General features: G+C 43.0%; 2 protein-coding genes across 9 annotated transcripts in view; both read left to right on the top strand.

Annotated features, from left to right (window-relative positions):
* Positions 1–6246, top strand: part of PATL2 (PAT1 homolog 2) — a 48560-nt gene extending 42314 nt beyond the window's left edge. For all 8 annotated transcript variants that reach the window (XM_017861018.1, XM_017861020.1, XM_017861019.1 and 5 more), the window contains 9 exons: positions 1914–2034; positions 2127–2224; positions 2435–2488; positions 2580–2713; positions 2854–3013; positions 3510–3650; positions 4791–4888; positions 5437–5586; positions 6007–6246. In XM_017861018.1, the coding sequence (XP_017716507.1) occupies positions 1914–2034; positions 2127–2224; positions 2435–2488; positions 2580–2713; positions 2854–3013; positions 3510–3650; positions 4791–4888; positions 5437–5586; positions 6007–6025 (975 nt within the window). In that variant the 3' untranslated portion in view covers positions 6026–6246. The remainder of the gene's footprint in view (positions 1–1913; positions 2035–2126; positions 2225–2434; positions 2489–2579; positions 2714–2853; positions 3014–3509; positions 3651–4790; positions 4889–5436; positions 5587–6006) is intronic.
* Positions 6247–7392: 1146 nt separating this feature from the next.
* SPG11 (SPG11 vesicle trafficking associated, spatacsin) overlaps positions 7393–19604 on the top strand; it is a 111310-nt gene continuing 99098 nt past the window's right edge. Inside the window, exons 1-4 of the mRNA XM_017861025.1 lie at positions 7393–8550; positions 11290–11474; positions 12884–13108; positions 14895–15096. Of these exons, the coding sequence (XP_017716514.1) occupies positions 8159–8550; positions 11290–11474; positions 12884–13108; positions 14895–15096 (1004 nt within the window). The 5' untranslated portion in view covers positions 7393–8158. The remainder of the gene's footprint in view (positions 8551–11289; positions 11475–12883; positions 13109–14894; positions 15097–19604) is intronic.

The raw sequence follows: 19604 nt of genomic DNA, 5'->3' as shown, positions 1-19604 counted from the left end.
ACTTTCACTTTTAGATCTAAAGCACAGGGATGTTATAAATAGTGGGATTCAGTTTGTTTAACTGAACAAAGGACAGCAGACATTTTCACTCATTTTCCCCTGCTTCCTTCTGCCTTGATTTATGGGGCAAGTCTTTGTCCACAAGTTTTAGGTTGTCTAGGCTATTGTGGTTTTTTTGTTTTGTTTGTTTTTGTTTTTGAGCCAGAGTCTCCCACTGTCATCCAGGCTGGAGTGCAGTGGCACAGTCTCAGCTCATTGCCACCTCCACCTCCAGGGTTCAGGTGATTCTCCTACCTCAGCCTCCCAAGTAGCTGGGATTACAGGCATGTACCACCATACACAGCTAATTTTTGTATTTTTAGTAGAGACGGGGTTTCACCATGTTGGCTAGGCTGGTCTTGAACTTCTGACCTCAAGTGATCCACCCACCTCAGCCTCCCAAAGTGCTGAGATTACAGGTGTGAACAACTGAGCAACTGTGCCCAGCTAGCTGTTTCACTTTCACTTCAACATCTGTGAGCCTCCCATCCAGGGCCCCTCCTTATTCCCTTCTCATTTACATTAGGTATTTTTCCTTTCTTTTTTGAGGCGGAGTCTCGCTCTGTCGCCCGGACTGGAGTGCAGTGGCCAGATCTCAGCTCGCTGCAAGCTCTGCCTCCCGGGTTTACGCCATTCTCCTGCCTCAGCTTCCCGAGTAGCTGGGACTACAGGCGCCCGCCACCTCGCCCGGCTAGTTTTGTATTTTAGTAGAGACGGGGTTTCACCGTGTTAGCCAGGATGGTCTCGATCTCCTGACGTCGTGATCCGCCCGTCTCGGCCTCCCAAAGGGCTGGGATTACAGGCTTGAGCCACCGCGCCCGGCCAGGTATTTTTCCTTTCTTTCCACCAAGCTTCAAAAGCCCTCCGTTTTCTGCAAGGGTCACTGAAAATGAAGTAGTTTTGTGCTCTCACCTTTTTGGCATTGCTTCTCAACAAAAGAGCCTTTTTCAAATCCTTGCTTGGCTTGTCAGTGGATTTTAGTTTAGGATTTCTCAACTTTAAGAAAATGTCAGAGCTGCTGAGTGAATCCACAGAAGTATAAAACTGGCCTAGAGGGCAACCGACAAACACATCCCTATGGCTAGTTCTGTTCTTCAACCTCTGGTTGGCCCTCATATCATCAGATAACTGATTTTTAGAAAGCACAGGTGAGGTCACAAGATTAAATGGGGAAGTGGGGAGGACAGGTGGTAAGCAGTGTGTGTGTACTAGGGCATGTACTAGGTAGGGCATGCAGGAAGGTTACAGACGCTGGAACAGGTTTGCTCACTGGCTCTCCACTTTGCTCTCTGCCCTTTCATCAGACTTGGTGGTCATACCTAGTCTTGAAGTATTTGGTATGTGAATTCCGAGATGGGTGATGTGGGGCCCAGGATGCTTAAGACACTTTAGAATAACTGCAAGGAGGGCCTAAGGTACCAGCATCATTTCTGGAATGATTGTTGTAGGAAAGAGTATTAAGAGGCTGTGCTTGTCTGGGCACCGTGGCTCGCCTGTAATCCCAGCACTTTGGGAGGCCAAGGCAGGCTGATTGCTTGAGTCCAGGAGTTCAAGACCAGCCTGGGCAACATGGTGAAATCCTATCTCTACAAAAATACAAAAATTAGCCAGGCATGGTAGCACGTGCCTGTGGCCCCAGCTACTGAGGAGGCTGAAGTGGGAGGATCACTTGAGTCAGGGAGGTTGCAGTAAGCCAGAGATCATGCCACTGCACTCCAGCTGGGTGACAGAGGGGAGACCCTGTGTGAAACAATAAAACTTATAACACACACACACACAAAAATTAAGAGGCTGCACTTGAGAAATTTAATTCTAAGGTCAAAAGATGAATATAGAGTTTCGTTTTTTTTGTTTCCTATTCCATGCATTCTCAGAAATATTACCAGAAGCCAGAGAAGCAGCAGGCAGACGAAGAGCTACTTGGACGAAGAAACCAGGTTGAGTCCCTCAAGCTGGTAACGCCTTACATTCAGAAGGCAGAGGCTTATGAGTCTGGTAGGGTCAGGGCTGGCCTGCTGACTTGGGCTGGGCATCTGAGTGGACAGAGCGTGGGAGCGGGAGGGAAATGTGCCTCTCTTCTCACGCAGTAGTCCGAATCGAGGGTTCCCTGGGCCAGGTAGCTGTGTCGACATGCTTCAGCCCTCGCCGAGCTATTGATGCTGTACCCCATGGAACTCAAGAGCAGGTGGGAGCACTATCTTCCCAGACCTTTTTCTCTCCCCTTTGGAAGGAAGGGTCTAGAACACTCCTGTGTTTAAGACTGTGACCTAAGAGGAAGAAGTGTGATCAGACTTTGTTTCTAGCCTTTCCAGCTCAATCTCTAGCTAGTGAGGGGCCTGGGCTGGGGCTGTGGCAGTGGCAGTGTAGCTGATAGCTGGCAACTCTCTTCTCCTAGGATATAGAAGCTGCAAGCAGTCAGAGGCTTCGGGTGTTACACCGGATTGAGAAGGTGAGATATCAGTTCTTTAGGGACGAGTTCCGAACCTACCTTTGAGAATGAGTACCCAAATTTATCTCTTTTTCCACCCTCAAATTCCCAGATGTTCCTTCAGTTACTAGAAATAGAGGAGGGCTGGAAGTATAGGCCTCCACAGCCCTGCTTTTCTGAGCAGCAAAGCAACCAGGTTGAGAAGCTCTTCCAGACCTTAAAGACCCAGGAGCAGAACAACCTGGAGTGAGTGTGGGAGGGTTCCACCTCAGCCCAGGTAGGGAAGGAGCAGCAAAGACACTGGTCTTGCTTCTGCCTCTGCTTTCTGGCATGTAGCCCTCTCCTCTATGCAGAGTTCTGAAAATGTTCTCCTCTCTCCCTTGTAGAGAGGCAGCAGATGGCTTCCTGCAGGTGCTCTCTGTGAGGAAGGGGAAGGCCCTGGTGGCCCGGCTGCTCCCCTTCCTGGCCCAGGATCAGGCTGTTACCATTCTTTTGGCTATCACCCACCATCTGCCCCTCCTGGTCCGGAGGGATGTGGCTGATCAGGTACTGTGGCATCGAGTGGAGAAGAGGATGGTTTCCTGAATAGGTTAGGGGTCGTTTCTCCCCTCCAGTCCCCACATGCCCCAGAGATGCCAGAGAAGGTGCTGGGCACAGTGAGGGATGCTGGCCTTGCCACCCTCAGGCAAGGAAGTTACAGAACTATTACAGGAACAGTGGATCATCTTTAGGTATGACAAACAAAAAGCAACAGGTGTATGGTCGCACAGGTGTCAGCGTGCTGAGGAGGTTTGAGTAAAAGATTAGGATGCCCTGATAAATGTTGAGCCCCCATCTACTTTTCTTAGAGAAGGCATCCTAGGACAAGTAGGTACTGAAGGTGTCAGTGTTGGAGATGGAGAGTCATAGTGGTGATAAGCCTGGTAAGTAACCTCACCAAGATGTGCCAAAGACAGTCAGCGAGGGAAGGGCCTGTGGAGGCAAGGTAAGGGGAGGGGAAGTTGTAGTGGGATTCGGGAGATGCTTACTGATCTTCTTGCAGGCCCTACAAATGTTATTCAAACCTCTGGGCAAATGTATCAGTCACTTGACCCTCCATGAACTCCTCCAAGGACTTCAGGGATTAATGCTGTTGCCATCTGGCTCCTCAGAGCGGCCAGTCGCCGTGGTGCTTCAGAATCAGGTAACATGTCTAGGAGGCTTTTTTCCATAGATGGCTTTCAGGTTGGTATCACTGATAAGGGATAAGTTGGGGGACAGTCTCATCTCTCCACAAATCTTATCCTCTGCAGTGCTTCTCAATTTCTAGTAAGCACAGGATCACCTGGCCAGCTTATTAAACCCAGCTCCTTGGTCCCACTCAGTCATTCAGTGGGTCTGGGGTGGGGCCCATGCGCCGGCTCTGTTTTTCTAATAAGCTCCCTGATTGCTGCTGATGTGAGCCTCCAGAGCAGGTCTCCAAACTCTTGTGTACCTCTTTCAGTAAAAAACATTCTAAACCACACTACCCATGTGTTTATAAACCAAATGCATGTAACACTAGTAATAATAGATACATAATAAATATTTTTCATTTATTTTTTAGATAGTCTCGCTCTGTCACCCAGGCTGGAGTGCAGTGGCACGATCTTGGCTCACTGCAACCTCTATCTCCCAGGTTCAAGTGATTCTCCTGCCTCAGCCTCCCAAGTAGCTGGGATTACAAGTGTGTGCCACCACACCCAGCTAAGTTTTGTATTTTTAGTAGAGACATGGTTTTTCACCATGTTGCCCAGGCTGGTCTTGAACTCCTAACTTTAAGTGATCCGCCCGCCTCGGCCTCCCAAAGTGCTGGAATTACCGGCATGAGCCACTGCACCCAGCCAATAGGTATATAATAAATATAAGATAGAAAATTTTAAAGAAAAGACTCTAGATGTGAAAATTTTGATACTGTCTTTTAATATCCCAGTGGATTATCTCGTGTATGCCACACTGAGCAAAGGTCTTTGCTTAAAGAAGTGCCTCTTAAAGTGGGGTCCACAGACTACCTGCCTCAGCTTCCTGGAGGCATTCCTAACCTCCTACTCCTAGGAGTCAAGCCTAGAAATATGCATTTAATCAGCTCTCCAAGAGTGTCTTTTGGAAAAGTTCAGAGCAGTGATTCCTATGGAAAGGTTAGAGAGTTCTTTGGCTCACCAGTGTAAAACCCGACAGCCCTTGTGGATATCTTGGGCTCCATCTCTAAATGTTAACATGTCCTTTAGTTGGGAAGATAAGAGTCAGGAAAGCACCAAATGCTGAGAGTGAACTCATTTTGCGCTGGAATATATGTACCTTGCAGTTTGGAATATCTTTGCTCTATGCCCTACTGAGTCATGGGGAGCAGCTGGTATCGCTGGATTCTTCCCTAGAGGAACCCAACAGTGACCGTACAGCTTGGTAAGATCATAAAGGCCTTGTAAATACTATCTCAGTACCCCTGGGATGTGCAGACTGAGCCAGATGAAGTATTTCCTGAGGCATTTCAAGTACTGAGGAGGAGGTTGGATAGAGAAAGAAGTAGCAGTGTTGTAGCTGTTCTGCTTTTTTTTAATAGTGCCCTAGAGTTTTGGTTCCTTCTAGGAGGCAGTATAACATAGTACCTAAGGGGACAAGCTTTAGAGTTTAAAAAGACCTAGGTTTGAATTCTGACTGTATCACTTACTAGCAGTATAACTTTAGGGCAAGTTCTTTCACTTCTCACTTCTTAGTTTGTTTCTTTATCTACAAACTAGGGATGATGGTATTAACCCCTCATAGTTCTTAAGATTAAATAGGAAGGGAAATGGGTAAAGCACTAAGCATTGCTTGGCATGTAGCAAACATGCAAATGTTATCTCTGAATTGCTACCCGGGGGTGGGGGGCAATGGAAAGAATAAGAAACCTTGGCCCTGAGTCTGTTTCTTAAGCAAATTTATTTGCTTATATTTATATTTATGCTCTCTAGGACAGACATGGTGGTTCTGATTGCCTGGGAAATAGCCCAAATGCCTACAGCCTCTCTGGCAGAACCCCTAACTTTCCCCAGCAACCTACTTCCCCTGTTCTGTCACCATGTGGACAAACAATTGGTTCAGCAGCTGGAGGCCAGGATGGAGTAAGTAATCACAGAAACAAAGTCAAAGTCCCTTATTCAAGCCCAATCTATGTTCTGTTACTTGCTTCACTACTTCCTCCTTTTAAATTATGAGCATGAAGGAACATGTGCTTTTAGAAGTGGTTCTACACACTGACATTTACTGTGTAACCAGTCTTGACCAAGTCTTCAGCCAACCTTTTATTCCAAGCGCTTTGGTCATTTATAGTGCTAAGCTATTTGAAGGCAAGAATTATTTTAAGAACCTGAATTATTCATTCATTCAAGAAATACTTGAGGGACAACTATTCCAGGATATAAGCATGAATAACATGGTCATCTCTGTCCTCAGAATTACTGCTAGACTCAGATACTAGTCAAATTATATAAATGCTTGCAAAGTAGAATTGTGCTTGCAGTTAACACCTGTTCTCTTTATAGGTTTGCCTGGATCTACTGATCTGTTCTGGAATACATGTATGTGGGAAGTTGAATCATCAGACACTAGCTGTATAGACTGTGTTTACAGGGATCCAGAGAGTCTGAAGACATTTCTTAAGCCTTTATATACTGGAGAACCCTTCCCCAAACATTTTCATATCCTTTCTTCAAAAATCTAAATGATGTGCCTAAAAATAAGACACGGCATAATAAGGTATAATTAAAGAGATAATAGAATGATGTGTTGGAACTTGCTTGTAAGTTAAAATCCATAATGAAGGTTATCTTATGTGTGAATGCTCCAGGAATGTCCTTTTGCTTTTCTTTAAGACAAGGTTGTTACTCTGTCACCCATGTGGGAGGGCAGTGGCACCATCATGGCTCACTGCAGCGTCGACCTCCAGGCTCAAGTGATCCTCCCACCTCAGTCTTCTGAATAGCTTGGATTATAGGCATGTGACACCACACCCAGTTAGTATTTTAAAAAAAATTTTTTTTGGCCAGACGCAGTGGCTCATGACTGTAATCCCAGCACTCTGGGGAGCCAAGGCAGGCGGATCACCTGAGGGTCAGGAGTTTGAGACCAGCCTGACCAATGTGCAGAAACTGCGTCTCTACTAAAAATACAAAATCAGCCAGGAATGGGGGCACATGCCTGTAATCCCAGCTACTTGGAGGCTGAGGCAGGAGAATCGCTTGAACCCGGGAGGCAGAGGTTGGAGGTTGCAGTGAGCCAAGACTGCGCCACTGCACTCCAGCCTGGGCAACAAGAGCAAAACTGTCTTAAAAAATTTTTTTAATTTTTTTTTGTAGAGACAAGCGTCTCCCTATGTTGGCAAGGGTAGGCTCCAGTGATCCTCCCAACTTGGCCTCCCAAAGTGCTGGGATTTACAGGCATGAGAAGACTGTCCTGATTATAAGGGACAAGGCCTTGTAGCTAACACAAGTGTAACCTTAGAAATTGCTTTAACGTTGCCATTTTTTATAGAGAGAAAACAGCCCTAGCTAAGCTTAGAAGGTTGAATATATCTCCCTTGTGATATAAAATGTTTGGTTTCAGCAAGGCACGGTGGCTCACATCTGTAATCTTAGCACTTTGGGAGGCTGGGATGGGTAATTCACCTGAGGTTAGGAATTCGAAACCAGCCTGGCCAACATGGTGAAACCCCGTCTCTACTAAAATACAAAAATTTAGCTGGGTGTGGTGTGCGCCTGTAATCCCAGCTACTGGGGAGGCTGAGGAAGGAGAATTGCTTGAGTCTGGGAGGCAGAGGTTGCAGTGAGTTGAGATCCCACCACTGCACTCCAGCCTGGGTGACACAGCAAGACTCCATCTCAAAAAAAAAAAAAAAAAAGTTTGCTTTTATTTTGACAAATAAGGTCATGCATTGATCAACAAATGCTGCAGTACCTTTCATGAAACGGGCACTGTTTTAGGTACTAGCAAGGACGGTGAGCAACAAAGGCCTTGCTCTTTTGAAGTTTACATTCTGATTGGACAGGAACTGGCAGAAAATAAGTAGTGATAAATGATTAAAAACAAAACAAGGTGAGAGACTGCAGTAAAAGGGACTTTAGGTTGAATGGCTTAGGGAGGCCTGTCAACAGAGGTTACATTTATGCGGAAATGTTCTGAATGTGGAAAATGTGTTAAGAAGGTACAGCTGTCTTTTAGGAGACTTTACCAAAATGCCTATTCAACTCCTCTTCTCACCTCAAACCCGTTGCTCCTCTCTTCATCTTGGATCATACTTCTCTGAGAAAACAGACAGGAGCTCTACCATCTCCACCCCTTACTTACCCCGTCTCTCTGTTACAATGGATATTATTTGACTTCAACTTTCGGATCAACACCCTCACTATGGATCCACACTGTAAGCCTTGATCCATGCTACCAAGGAAATGGCACCACCCCAGAGCCTGTAAGCAAACAGCACAATAAAAGCGAAGAAAACAGGCAGGAACTGGGTTTCAGGGGAGCTGGAGGCAGCTGGACCAAGAAGGCAAAGGGTAATGCACAGAGCGAGAACGGCTGCAACGGCCTGCTAGGTTAGGCCTTCAAGCATGCCAGGGTAGTTAAGCAGAGTGGGACTGGGGCCAGAGCAGTAGTGGCTTTGCTATAGAGGCTAGTACTGCCCCCGACAGGAAAGGAATGGAACCAACCGGAGACAGCCGAGAGGTCTCCGCGGGAGTCACGAGGCCGAGCGTGAGCCGCTCCGTACACCGCGCATGCCCACGACACAATCAGGTTCCGGCGAAAATGCCCGGAAGTAACGGCCGGGCCAAGATGGCTGCAGAGGAGGGGGCCGCGACTGCTGCTTCCGCCGGCGGTAGCTGGGGCGCCGCGGCCATGGAGCGGGTTCTACCGATGCTGTTGGTGCCGGTCCCCGCCGAGGCGATGGGGCAGCTGGGCTCCCGGGCGCAGCTGCACACACAGCAGGAGGCTCTGGGGAGCCTGACGGCTGCGGGCAGCCTCCAGGTGCTTTCTTTGGCGCCTGGCAGCCGGGGCCGGGGTCGCTGCTGCCTGGAGGGCCCCTTCTGGCAGTAAGTGCTGAGGGAGAGCTGGGCCGTTGGGGGAGTCCAGAGCCTAGGCTAGGCTGGCGGAGTCCCAAGGGCTCACGCGGAGGCCTTCCTGCAGCTATAGAGGTGGCGGGAGAAGGGTGACAGCCGCAGGAAACGGCCCAGAGACGAGGCTGGTTTCCTCTCAGAACCTTTCCCCCGACCTGAAGCGCTTGCCGCGTTGCATTTCGGCAACTAGGCTCCCCTGTTCCGGGTGGGCGGAGACGGCGTCCAGCTCCTGTGCCGCCTGCGGCGAACCCGGAACGGTCTCAGCTGAGGCGCTGATTCTTTATCAACACAGGTTGATTAACCGTCATAGGGTCGAGTCCCATGCCCATTTCGTCTTTCAGTTAAAGATGCCAGCTGAGGATCATCTCTAATTTGAATCATCCTGATACTTTTTTCATGTCCTTGAAATTAATAGCGTTTTTCTTCACATGTAGTCCTCTTCTTCAAGGACAGAGTCCAGTTTTGTCCCTTCACTTACTCAACAAATATTGTGTGCCTGCTGTTACATAGGAGCAGTGCCTAAAAAGTTGAGTAAGACACTTCTTTCTTGCGAGGCACGCATGTTTGGGGAAGACCAACATGATTACAATAATGCGTTACTTTGTACTTCTGTAACCTTGGTTCAGTACTTAAGAGTTTACATCATAAAATTTAGGAATGCCCTGTCAGTGTTTTGAGGGGGGTGCTTTTTAATTTTTAATTTTTTTTTTAAAGATAAGGTCGCTGTCGCCCAGGCTGAAGTGGAGTGGCTCAGTCACGGCTCACGGCAGCCAGCTTTGACTTCTCGGGCTCAGCCTCCCTAGTAGCTACAACTACACGCGTGCACCACCAGGCCTGGCTAATTTTTCTATTTTTTGTAGAGATGAGGTCTCACTGTGCTACCTAGACTAGTCTCAAACTCCCGGGCTCAAATGATCCCGCGTCTCCCTGCCAAAGTGTTGGGATTACAGGCGTGAGCCACTGAGCCCGACCTGTTGTTTTAATAATTATTAATAGTAAGTATTTTCACAACTGTCTCTTTAAGACGAGTAGCTGAAAGCTGTCTTATTCATCTTGGAATCTCCAGCTCCTCTAACAGCTCCTGACATTTAGAGATTCGTTTGATAAATCAGTGAATGCTTAACTCTTCTGGGTTTGTCTTCTCTATCCTTGATGTCTAGTTGCTAGGAAGAGGAATCTCTGCATTTAGTTTATAAACTATTATAAACTAAGTTATTTATAAACTAGCTTAGGGGAAGTTAGTTTATTTAGCAGTATCAAGTACCTATGAATGTGGCTTTGTAAAGAGAGGAATGGGACAGAAAGAAAAGCAGAAATCTTTAGGTGTTTGAGAACCCAGCAGAGAAGGTAAGACATACCCAGATGAAATAAAGGGGGCATTCATATGCTAGTTCATGAAATTGGAGGGGAGGAGGACCAAGAAAGGACTTTTTAATTTTTTTGTTTGAATTGAATTTTAATTCAGTTAAAATACTTCATAGGGTAAAAATAAGGGCATGTTTATAGTATTTAGAGTTTACTTCCTACTTTTTCAAAGTACATAGACCTTTTTTATATTGTTGAAATTACATCACATATCTTGTTTATTGCCTTGAAAATTTCCTGTCTTTCCATGTGGCAATATTGTCCCTATGCTAATGATGTACTCTACCTTTTAAGTATATCTTAGTTTAACTTTTGTATATTTTGACACTTAGGTTTTCTACATTTATCAATATGAAGTCAGAAATGTGTCTTTTTTTATCTAATAAGGACATAACACTGTAATAGTATAAAACTACTGTAGTATTATAAAATACATAGTTTTGTTACTAATTGAATTAAATCATGTATGTACCGCAGTAGTTTTATATACTACTCCAGAAGTATAAAACTTACTACTTCTGTAGAAAAAGCAAATTTCTTAAAAGATGAAATTTTATCAGCATGGTATAGCCTCACCTCTTTCCATTGTGTTATTTTCAGATTTGGGGCTTTTATTTGTAATATGTAATTTAATTTTAATGTTTAATTTGAAGCTGAAACACCATCAGTCTTGCCAGTGTTGTTATTTTGACATTACAGTTTAAGAATTCCATAACTGTACTGTTTAGTAATGGTAGTCATTAGCTACATGTGGCTGTTAAAGTAAAAAATTTGGTTCCTCGGTTGCCCCACATTTCAAGTGTTCAGTAGCCGCATGTGGCTATTGACTACTGTTATTGGGCAATGCTAACATAAAACTTTTCCATCACAGAAGGTTCTATTAGGCAAAGTTTTTCAAGATTTTGGAATCATCAGTCTATAAATACAAATAATCACTTTCTTTTTAAAAGTCAAAACATTTAAGTTATCAAAAGCCTGTTTTATTGTAAATACCGCCTCATATAAATAATATACATATTTTATTGTTGATAGCTACCCTTGATCATGACAGTTTGTTTAAACATATTAGTTGGGATTAAAGATGAAAGAATAAAAGGAGCCATCATTTCTTGCTCTGAGCCCCACATTTTGTTTTTTACTACCCACTCCTGTATTTTGTGTTGGTGTAAAAGGGAAGCAAGAAGAGGAGGGAGGTCCTAGAGCAGTTTATGTTCTCTTAAATTGAAGTGTAGAATGAATGCTGCCCGGTCAACAAAACTGTTCTCTACTTACTCAGCCCTTCTACCCCCACCATTGTGGGTTAATATTATTGCGGATATAGAATACAATAAATCTAAACTTTTTTCTTAGCTTTATATGGGAGGATTCTCGTAACAGCAGCACACCAACTGACAAGCCCAAACTGCTCGCTCTTGGTGAAAATTATGAACTGCTTATCTATGAATTTAATTTGAAAGATGGAAGATGTGATGCAACCATTTTGTATAGCTATAGTGGGGAGGCATTGCAAAAGCTCATTGAAGATCAAGATATCAGTAAGTATCTACAGGTGGTCTTTCAGCGTATTTAAATTTGTGACATTATCATGTAGTTATATACTTCAGGAAAAGTTCTCATAGATGTGAAATCAGGTCTACACTGTCCGATATAGTAGTCACTAGGCAGATGGGGCTATTGAGTACTTGAAATGTGGTTAATATGAATTAAGATGTACTTTGTGTCATATGCATATTAGATTTTGAAGACAATACTAAAAAAGTAAAGTATCTCAGTTTGTTGTATTTAATTACATTTCAAAATATGAAATACTTTGGATATAAGCTAATGTATATTATTAAAATTAATTTCACCTGTTTCTTGTGGCTACCAGAAAATTTTATTTATTTTTATTTTATTTTTTTTTTTGAGACAGAGTCTCACTCTGTCACCCAGTCTGGAGTGCAGTGGTGTCGTCTTAGCTCACTACAACCTTCGCTTCCCCAGTTCAAGCGATTCTCGCACCTCATCCTCCCGAGTAGCTCGGACTACAGGTGCCCGCCACCATGCCTGTCTAATTTTTATATTTTTAGTAGAGACAGGGTTTCGCCGTGTTGGCCAGGCTGGTCTCAAACTCCTGACCTCAAGTGATCCGCCCACCTGGGCCTCCCAAAGTGCTGGGATTACAGATGTGAGCCACCCCTGCTAGAAAATTTTAAGGCATGTATGTGGCTTACATTATATTTCTATTTTGACAATGCTGATCTAGACTGCTTACAGAGCTGTTGACTGCAGGGAGCAGAAATCAAAGCACTCAGGCCTCTTTTTAAAGCAGTAACATACTCTTCACCCTTGATTATAAGGTTTCTTCTTTTTTTCTTTTTTAAAGAAAAATTACAGGCTCACGCCTGTAATCCCAGCACTTTGGGAGGCCAAGGCAGGCGGATCATGAGGTCAGGAGATCGAGACCATCCTGGCTAACACAGTGAAACCCCATCTCTACTAAAAATATAAAAAATTAGCCGGGTGTGGTAGCGGGCGCCTGTAGTCAGAGCTACTTGGGAGGCTGAGGCAATAGAATGGCGTGAACCCGAGAGACGGAGCTTGCAGTGAGCCAAGATTGCGCCACTGCACTCCAGCCTGGGTGACAGAGTGAGACTCCGTCCAAAAAAAAAAACAGTGATTGTTCTTACGGGGTCCCATGGGCAAGTTGACTTTTTTGAATATTCCTTCTAGTGTGCTATCAGAGTAGCATAAACGGAACCAGAGACATTGCAGGCCATCTTTATTCATCCTCTTACCCACTTTCCAATTGACTACTTCCTTAGGTGGGTGTGAACGATAACTGCGTAGAGTTAGACTAAGTCCAGTTCCTTTTTTGTTTTTTTGTGTTAGGTTTATAAAATCAAATGTACCAGTTATAAAATTGTGACCAATGAGTTTGAAATAATATCCTTTTGTTTTGTAGGTATTTCCTTATTGTCTTTGAGAATCCTGTCATTTCACAATAACACGTCGTTATTGTTCATCAACAAATGCATCATCCTACATATTATATTTCCTGAAAGAGATGCTGCAATTAGAGTACTCAACTGTTTCACACTACCCTTGCCTGCACAGGCAGTGGACATGATTATTGACACACAGCTCTGCAGAGGAATTCTTTTTGTTTTGAGTAGTTTAGGCTGGATCTGTATCCTTGGTGGTAGAAGTGTTGATTGACATGTAGAGGAGAAGAATACCTAGAAGGATGAGCCTTTTAGGCTTTAGTTTTGGGGCTGGGATATAGGGAGCATGGTTAATTTTCAGTAAAACTTTTCATGGAAAAAGATCCTCATAGACTTAAAATACTAAATTGTATACTACTTTATATTCTATTTGAATATATAGTATATATACTATATATTTTATTTTCCAGTATGTACATTTTTAGTAGTCTTAATCATACGAATTTGTGTTCTTTTAAAATTGTATATTCTCTACCTATTTATTGAAAATGTATTTCTTGAATATCTACTGTGTGCTTAATGTGACCGGACGTGGTGGCTCACGCCTGTAATCCCAGCACTCTGGGAGGCTGAGGTGCGTGGATCACAAGGTCAGGAGTTAGAGACCAGCCTGGCCAATATGGTGAAACCCCATCTCTGCTAAAAATACAAAAAAATTAGCCGGGCATGGTGGTGCATACCTGTAATCCCAGCTACTCAGGAGGCTGAGGCAGGAGAATTGCTTGAACCTGGGAGGCGGAGGTTGTAGTGAGCCCAGATGGTACCAGTGCACTCCAACCTGGGCAACAGAGCGAGACGGTCTTAAAAAAAAAAAAAAAAGTGACTGCTTATGTTGTGATACATATCTTTTCATGTGTAAATATAATCTGCCTCTTGTCTCTAATGATGTTTCCATCATATTAATGAATGTTTACTTAGCCATCGTTAATTTGATCTTGGAAAATATGAGTTCATTGTCTCCAGCAGATCTATTGATCATCAGCAAAATTATTCTGAAGATTTGACAAATTACCCTTTATGATTTTGGAACTTTAGTTTCTGAATTGAAAGAATGTTTTTTATATTTTGTAATAGGTATACAATTTTTGCAAAAATGGCAAAAGTACTAGAGTAACAATTTTTGTTGCCAGGTTATGGAACTGCACTGTCCAAAACAGTAGGCACTAAGCATATGTGGCCTTGAGCATATGAAATTGGCTAGCATAACTTGGGAATTGAATTCTTAATTTTGTGTAATTAAATTTTTTTTTCTTCTCCTGAGAAAGGGTCTCACTCTCACCCAGGCTGGAGTGCAGTGGCGTGATCTTGGCTCACTGCAACCCCTGCCTCCTGGGCTCAAGCGATTCTCATGCCTTAGCCTACCGAGTAGCTGGGACTATAGGCATGGGCCGCCATGACCAGCTAATTTTTATTACTTTAGATTTAAAAGCTGATACTCAGTTCAGTCATTGGAGAAGTTTTAAGGATGTTTGTTACAACTTTCAACCTTGAATTTTATGAAGTCTCAATACAGATCAGGTATTTATGATGAAAATTTAGTATCCAAATTAAGATGTGCTGTAAGTGTAAAATACCAGACTTTGAACATTTATACAAGAAAAAGAACATAAAACGTCTCAGTTTTTATATGGACTGCATGTTGATAATACTTTAGATAGACAGTATTGGGTTACATAAAATGTATTAGGTTTACCTCATCTCTTAGCCAGTGTTGTTAGAAAATAGTAGTGCCTCTGGGCATGGCCCACAGTAGATGTTCAGCAGGTATTGTTGAAGAAGTTGGTATCAGGTTCTTTATTGTACCACCAACTTCATAGTCATCTGATTGTTACAATGGGGACTTGCCTCAGTTTTCAGTCTTCTTCTGTTATACCTACAAAATTGGAGTGATTATAGCTTTATCCCAACCTGTGCTTTAAATGGTTAGTCATACTTATAAAACTGGCATTTTCTTTTAACTCTAACTCAAAGACATTTTTGATGTTGTGGATGGTACGTATGTAGCTCATGTGGATTTAGCACTTCACGAAGAAGATATGTGTAATGAGCAGCAACAGGAGCCAGCCAAGATTTCTTCATTTACTTCACTGAAAGTGTCTCAAGACCTCGATGTTGTAGTGATTGTCAGCTCATCCAACTCTGCAATTGCTCTTAACTTAAATTTGTATTTCAGGTATGTAGATGATGGCAGTTTCTAATTTGAGGTAAATAATTGACTGATAAGAGGTTAAAAATATCCTTGTTAGTTTTTTTTTTTTTTTTTTTTAACTAGTGTTTCTTTTTCTATTCAGTTATATCATGTTCTAGCTAATACATTGTAAAGTAGTTACGGAATAATATGTATAAATGACCACTGGCCACCTTTATATTTTTGCATGTTCATCAAAGTTCTGATTTTGACTTATGTGTTGTCATATATAGGTTATGTCATGTAAATCAAAATTACACAATTTTAAACCACAGTTTAGCACTTAATTGTATAGACATGTTATTTCCCTAATTTTCTCATGTTTCCCATAGTTTATAAGCTCTTTGAGAACCCAGATTCATGATTTGTTCTTTAAATTCATCGTCAATGACTTTTTCTTCCAGTTTACCTTAGCTTTCCACCCCCACAGCCATACCCAAGGCTTTGTCAGTATTTGAAGTCGGCCCACCCCCGAGTCACTACTTTTTACATCTGAGTCTCTGACCACAACTTCCCAAACTTTCCAGCTTGCTTACTCAAGTACTCCCACTTCACCTGTCCTCTGACCTCACTGGAATTTCCAATTCATTGACCTTCTACTCTTCACCTCCTCCTATCTTCACTTCCCTCTCTTTCCAGCATAGATTCTGTGATCCATCATACCAGTTACTTTCATGCATGTACTCTAAACTCTTGCTCCTGCCCTGTGATAGCACTTGGTCTGGCAAAATTTCAACCCTGATTGAAATCTTTTTTTCTGCCTTCACAGTGTCTCCAGTCAGGCAGCTGAGTACTTGTAGAAAACAACAAAAGAAAATTGATACCACTCTAGGTTCACACTTAGTATCTTTAATTGGTCTTAATGTTGCTTGGAAATTTTACAGTGATTTTTCATGAGCCCATTCTTTACAACTGTATTTTTAAACCTTCTCTATTTTCCTCAAACTTCCATTAATCTCTTTATTCCCAACTGTTCTTGGATGACCTTGCCTCCTATGAAGGCCCATCCCTCTGTATATGCTTTAGATCCTATTCCTTCCATCCTTCTTAGGGGCCTTTGTCCATTTCTTCTTTTTTATATAGTTGTCATCTTTATCCACAGTTACACTTTCTCCTGGTCAATTGTGGTTCAGAAATATTACATACGCTAAGATTTTTTTTTTTTTTTGAGACGGAGTCTCGCTCTGTCGCCCAGGCTGGAGTGCAGTGGCTGGATCTCAGCTCACTGCAAGCTCCGCCTCCCAGGTTTAGGCCATTCTCCTGCCTCAGCCTCCTGAGTAGCTGGGACTACAGGCACCCGCCACCTCACCCGGCTAGCTTTTGTATTTTTTTAGTAGAGACGGGGTTTCACCGTGTAAGCCAGGATGGTCTCGATCTCCTGACCTCGTGATCCGCCCGTCTCGGCCTCCCAAAGTGCTGGGATTACAGGCTTGAGCCACCACGCCCGGCCCAAGATATTTTAAGAAAGACTACATTCACATAACTTTTGTTACAGTATATTTTTGTAATTGTCCTATTGTTTGTTATTACTCACTGTGCCTAATTTATAAATTAAACTTTATTATAGGGATGTATGCATAGGAAAAAACAGTGCAGTTGACTCTTGAACAACTCGGGGATGCCAACCCCCTGCACAATCAAGATGCCACATGTGACTTTTGACTCCCCCAAAACTTAGCTACTAATAGCCTACTGTTGACCAGAAACCTTACTGATAACATAAACAGTTGGTTAACACATATTTCGTATGTTATATGTATTATACTGTATTCTTACAATAAAGTAAGCTACAGAAAAGAAAATGTTAAGAAAATCTTAAGGAAAATACATGTACAATACTGTACTGTATTGATACTCTGCATAATCTGTTTACAAGATGAGTAGTCTGTCTGAAAAGGCAAGCAACCACATCAGCATACCTCAACCCATGGTACATGTCAGGCAATTCATGTTTTTTTCACAATGTCATGACTTTTCTCTACTTGGGAGCACTTCCACCATTACATTTCATATAGGTCTCATGGTGTTATTCAAGGTTATGGTATGGTACGAAACATGATGAAAAATACATGAGAACCACAAGAAATCACTTTTAAAAAATTATGTTGTTGTTATTTTAGAGACAGGATATTGCTATGTTGCCCAGGCTGGACTCATATTCCTGGGCCCATATCCCTGAGTCGTCCAGCTCAGCCTCCCAAGTAGCTGGAACTATACGTTCACCCACCATGCCAGCTAGAGACATCACTTTTTACTGTGATACATAATTTGCTGGAGAGAAGAACTGCTCACACAGAGATTATTAGTATCACAAGGCATTTTAAACAGATAACAACACTAGGGCTCACTGCAATGGCAACGGGAAGTGGCTATGAGATTATTACAGCAGTATGGTATATACTACAGCTAATTATATGTAGTTATTTAATACTGCATCTTGACATTTGTTTACATTTTCTTTGGCTTTGAGTGGTATCATGTACAGTCTGTAAGTGTGTACGTAGGTTCTGATAAATGTTAACTTTTTTTTTTCTTTTTTGAGACGGAGTTTCGCTCTCGTTGTCCAGGATGGAGTGCAATGGTGTGATCTCAGCTCACTGCAACCTCCGCCTCCTGGGTTCAAGCGATTCTCTTGTCTCAGTCTCCTGAGTAGCTGGGATTACAGGCACCCACCACCATGCCCGGCTAATTTTTGGTATTTTTAGTAGAAACCGGGTTTCACCACATTGCCCAGGCTCGTCTTGAACTCATGACCTCAGGTGATCCGACCACCTTGGCCTCCCAAAATGCTGGAATTACAGGCATGATCACCCGGCCAGTCTTAACTTTTTATGCTAAGTTTGTGGTTTTGGTTTTTTTAAAATTTTGGGATGGAGTCTTGCTCTATTGCCCAGGCTGGAGTGCAGTGGTACAATCTCGGCTCACTGCAACCCCCACCTCCTGAGGTCAAGTGATTCTTCTGTCTCAGCCTCCCAAGTAGCCGGGAGTACAGGCGTGTGCCACCAAGCCCAGCTAATTTTTGTATTTTCAGTAGAAATGGGGTTTTGCCATGTTGGCCAGGCTGGTCGTGAACTCCTGACCTCAAGTGATCCACCTGCCTCAGCCTCCCAAGGTGCTGCGATTACAGGCATGAGCCACTGTGCCCGGCCAATTTGTGCATAATTTATGGTAGAAAATGATAGAGTAGGATCTGTGTAACTTTTATGCATTCATGACATACCTGGCTTCATCTTGATTTTAAAAAATATTTCTAGGCTAAACTGAGCATGGTAGTACATGCCTATGGTCTCAGCTACTCTGGAGGCTGAGGCAGGAGGATTGCTTGAGTCCAGGAGATCAAGGCTACAGTGAGCTGTCATTGCACCACTGTACTCCAGCCTGGGCAACAGAGCAAGACCCTGTCTGAAAAAAATATATTTCTAGGCTACATGGTTCATTTGTGAGTTTAAACAAATTGTTGCAAATCTCTAAAAATTTTTCCAACATATTTTTGGGAAAAAAAATCATGTAAGTGGACCCATGGAGTTCAAACCTGTGATATTCAAGGGTCAACTGTGTGTATAGGGTTTGGTACTATCTGTAGTTTCAGGTACCTACTGTGTGTCTTGAATGTATCCGCTCTGGATAAGAGGGGACTACTGTGTCTCCAACTTCTTTTTGGTATTAGATCCACATCCAGTTAATCATCAGGTCCTAGCCATTCTGTTTCCTAAATGTTTCTTTTGTTTGTCCACTTTTCTCAGCTCTTCTGTCGTCACTCTAATGTATGCCACCATCATCTCTTAATTGAACTACTTTAATAGTTTCCTACTTGATCTCCTCATGCCTATTCTTACCCCCTCAAATCCATCCACAATAGAGTAACTAGAGTGATGTTGTTAAAATGCATATTTTATCAGAGGTGTAGCCAGGCATTAACATCTGGGGCAGGGGTATCTACCTTTTATTTTGTTGATGGGGGAAACTATTTTCTCATGCATCTTCTCATTTTCACCCTACCTTCTCTAACATCTTTTCATCGTCATCCTGGGACAGTGTCGTATGGTTGTGCCAACAAATTACCTTCAAGTTGTTTAAAGGATTAATATTTAATAATGCAAGTGCTCGAGGAGATAAAATCCTTCCCCTTGTTCCCCTAGCTACTCTTCTGCCCCTGTTCATACTGCTTTTCTTCTTAAAAGCCTTCTTCAGGTTCCTTTTCCCCCTCAGATAAAAGTTTAAAATTCTTAATAGCCTATGGGGCCCTGAACCATCTTTCTAACCTCATCCCATTCCATCTTCTCATTTTTTCTATACGTTAGCCACCCTAGCCTTCTTTGTTTCTCAAATGTAACAGCCCCCCTTTTCCACATACACTCTCCCACCTATAGCCACACACATACTTTGCCTTCTAGTTCTTATACATTCCTCTGGTCTAAGCCTAAATCTTACTTTGTGGTGGCAGTATAATGAGTGATTTTAAAATCTGGATTAGAGGCCGAGGCAGGCGGATC

The sequence above is a fragment of the Rhinopithecus bieti genome, unplaced genomic scaffold (genome assembly GCF_001698545.2).
Source record: "Rhinopithecus bieti isolate Rb0 unplaced genomic scaffold, ASM169854v2 scaffold_55715, whole genome shotgun sequence".
Lineage (NCBI taxonomy): Eukaryota > Metazoa > Chordata > Mammalia > Primates > Cercopithecidae > Rhinopithecus > Rhinopithecus bieti.
The sequence above is the reverse complement of the archived record's forward strand: the minus strand, read 5'-3'. Positions and strand labels throughout refer to the sequence as shown.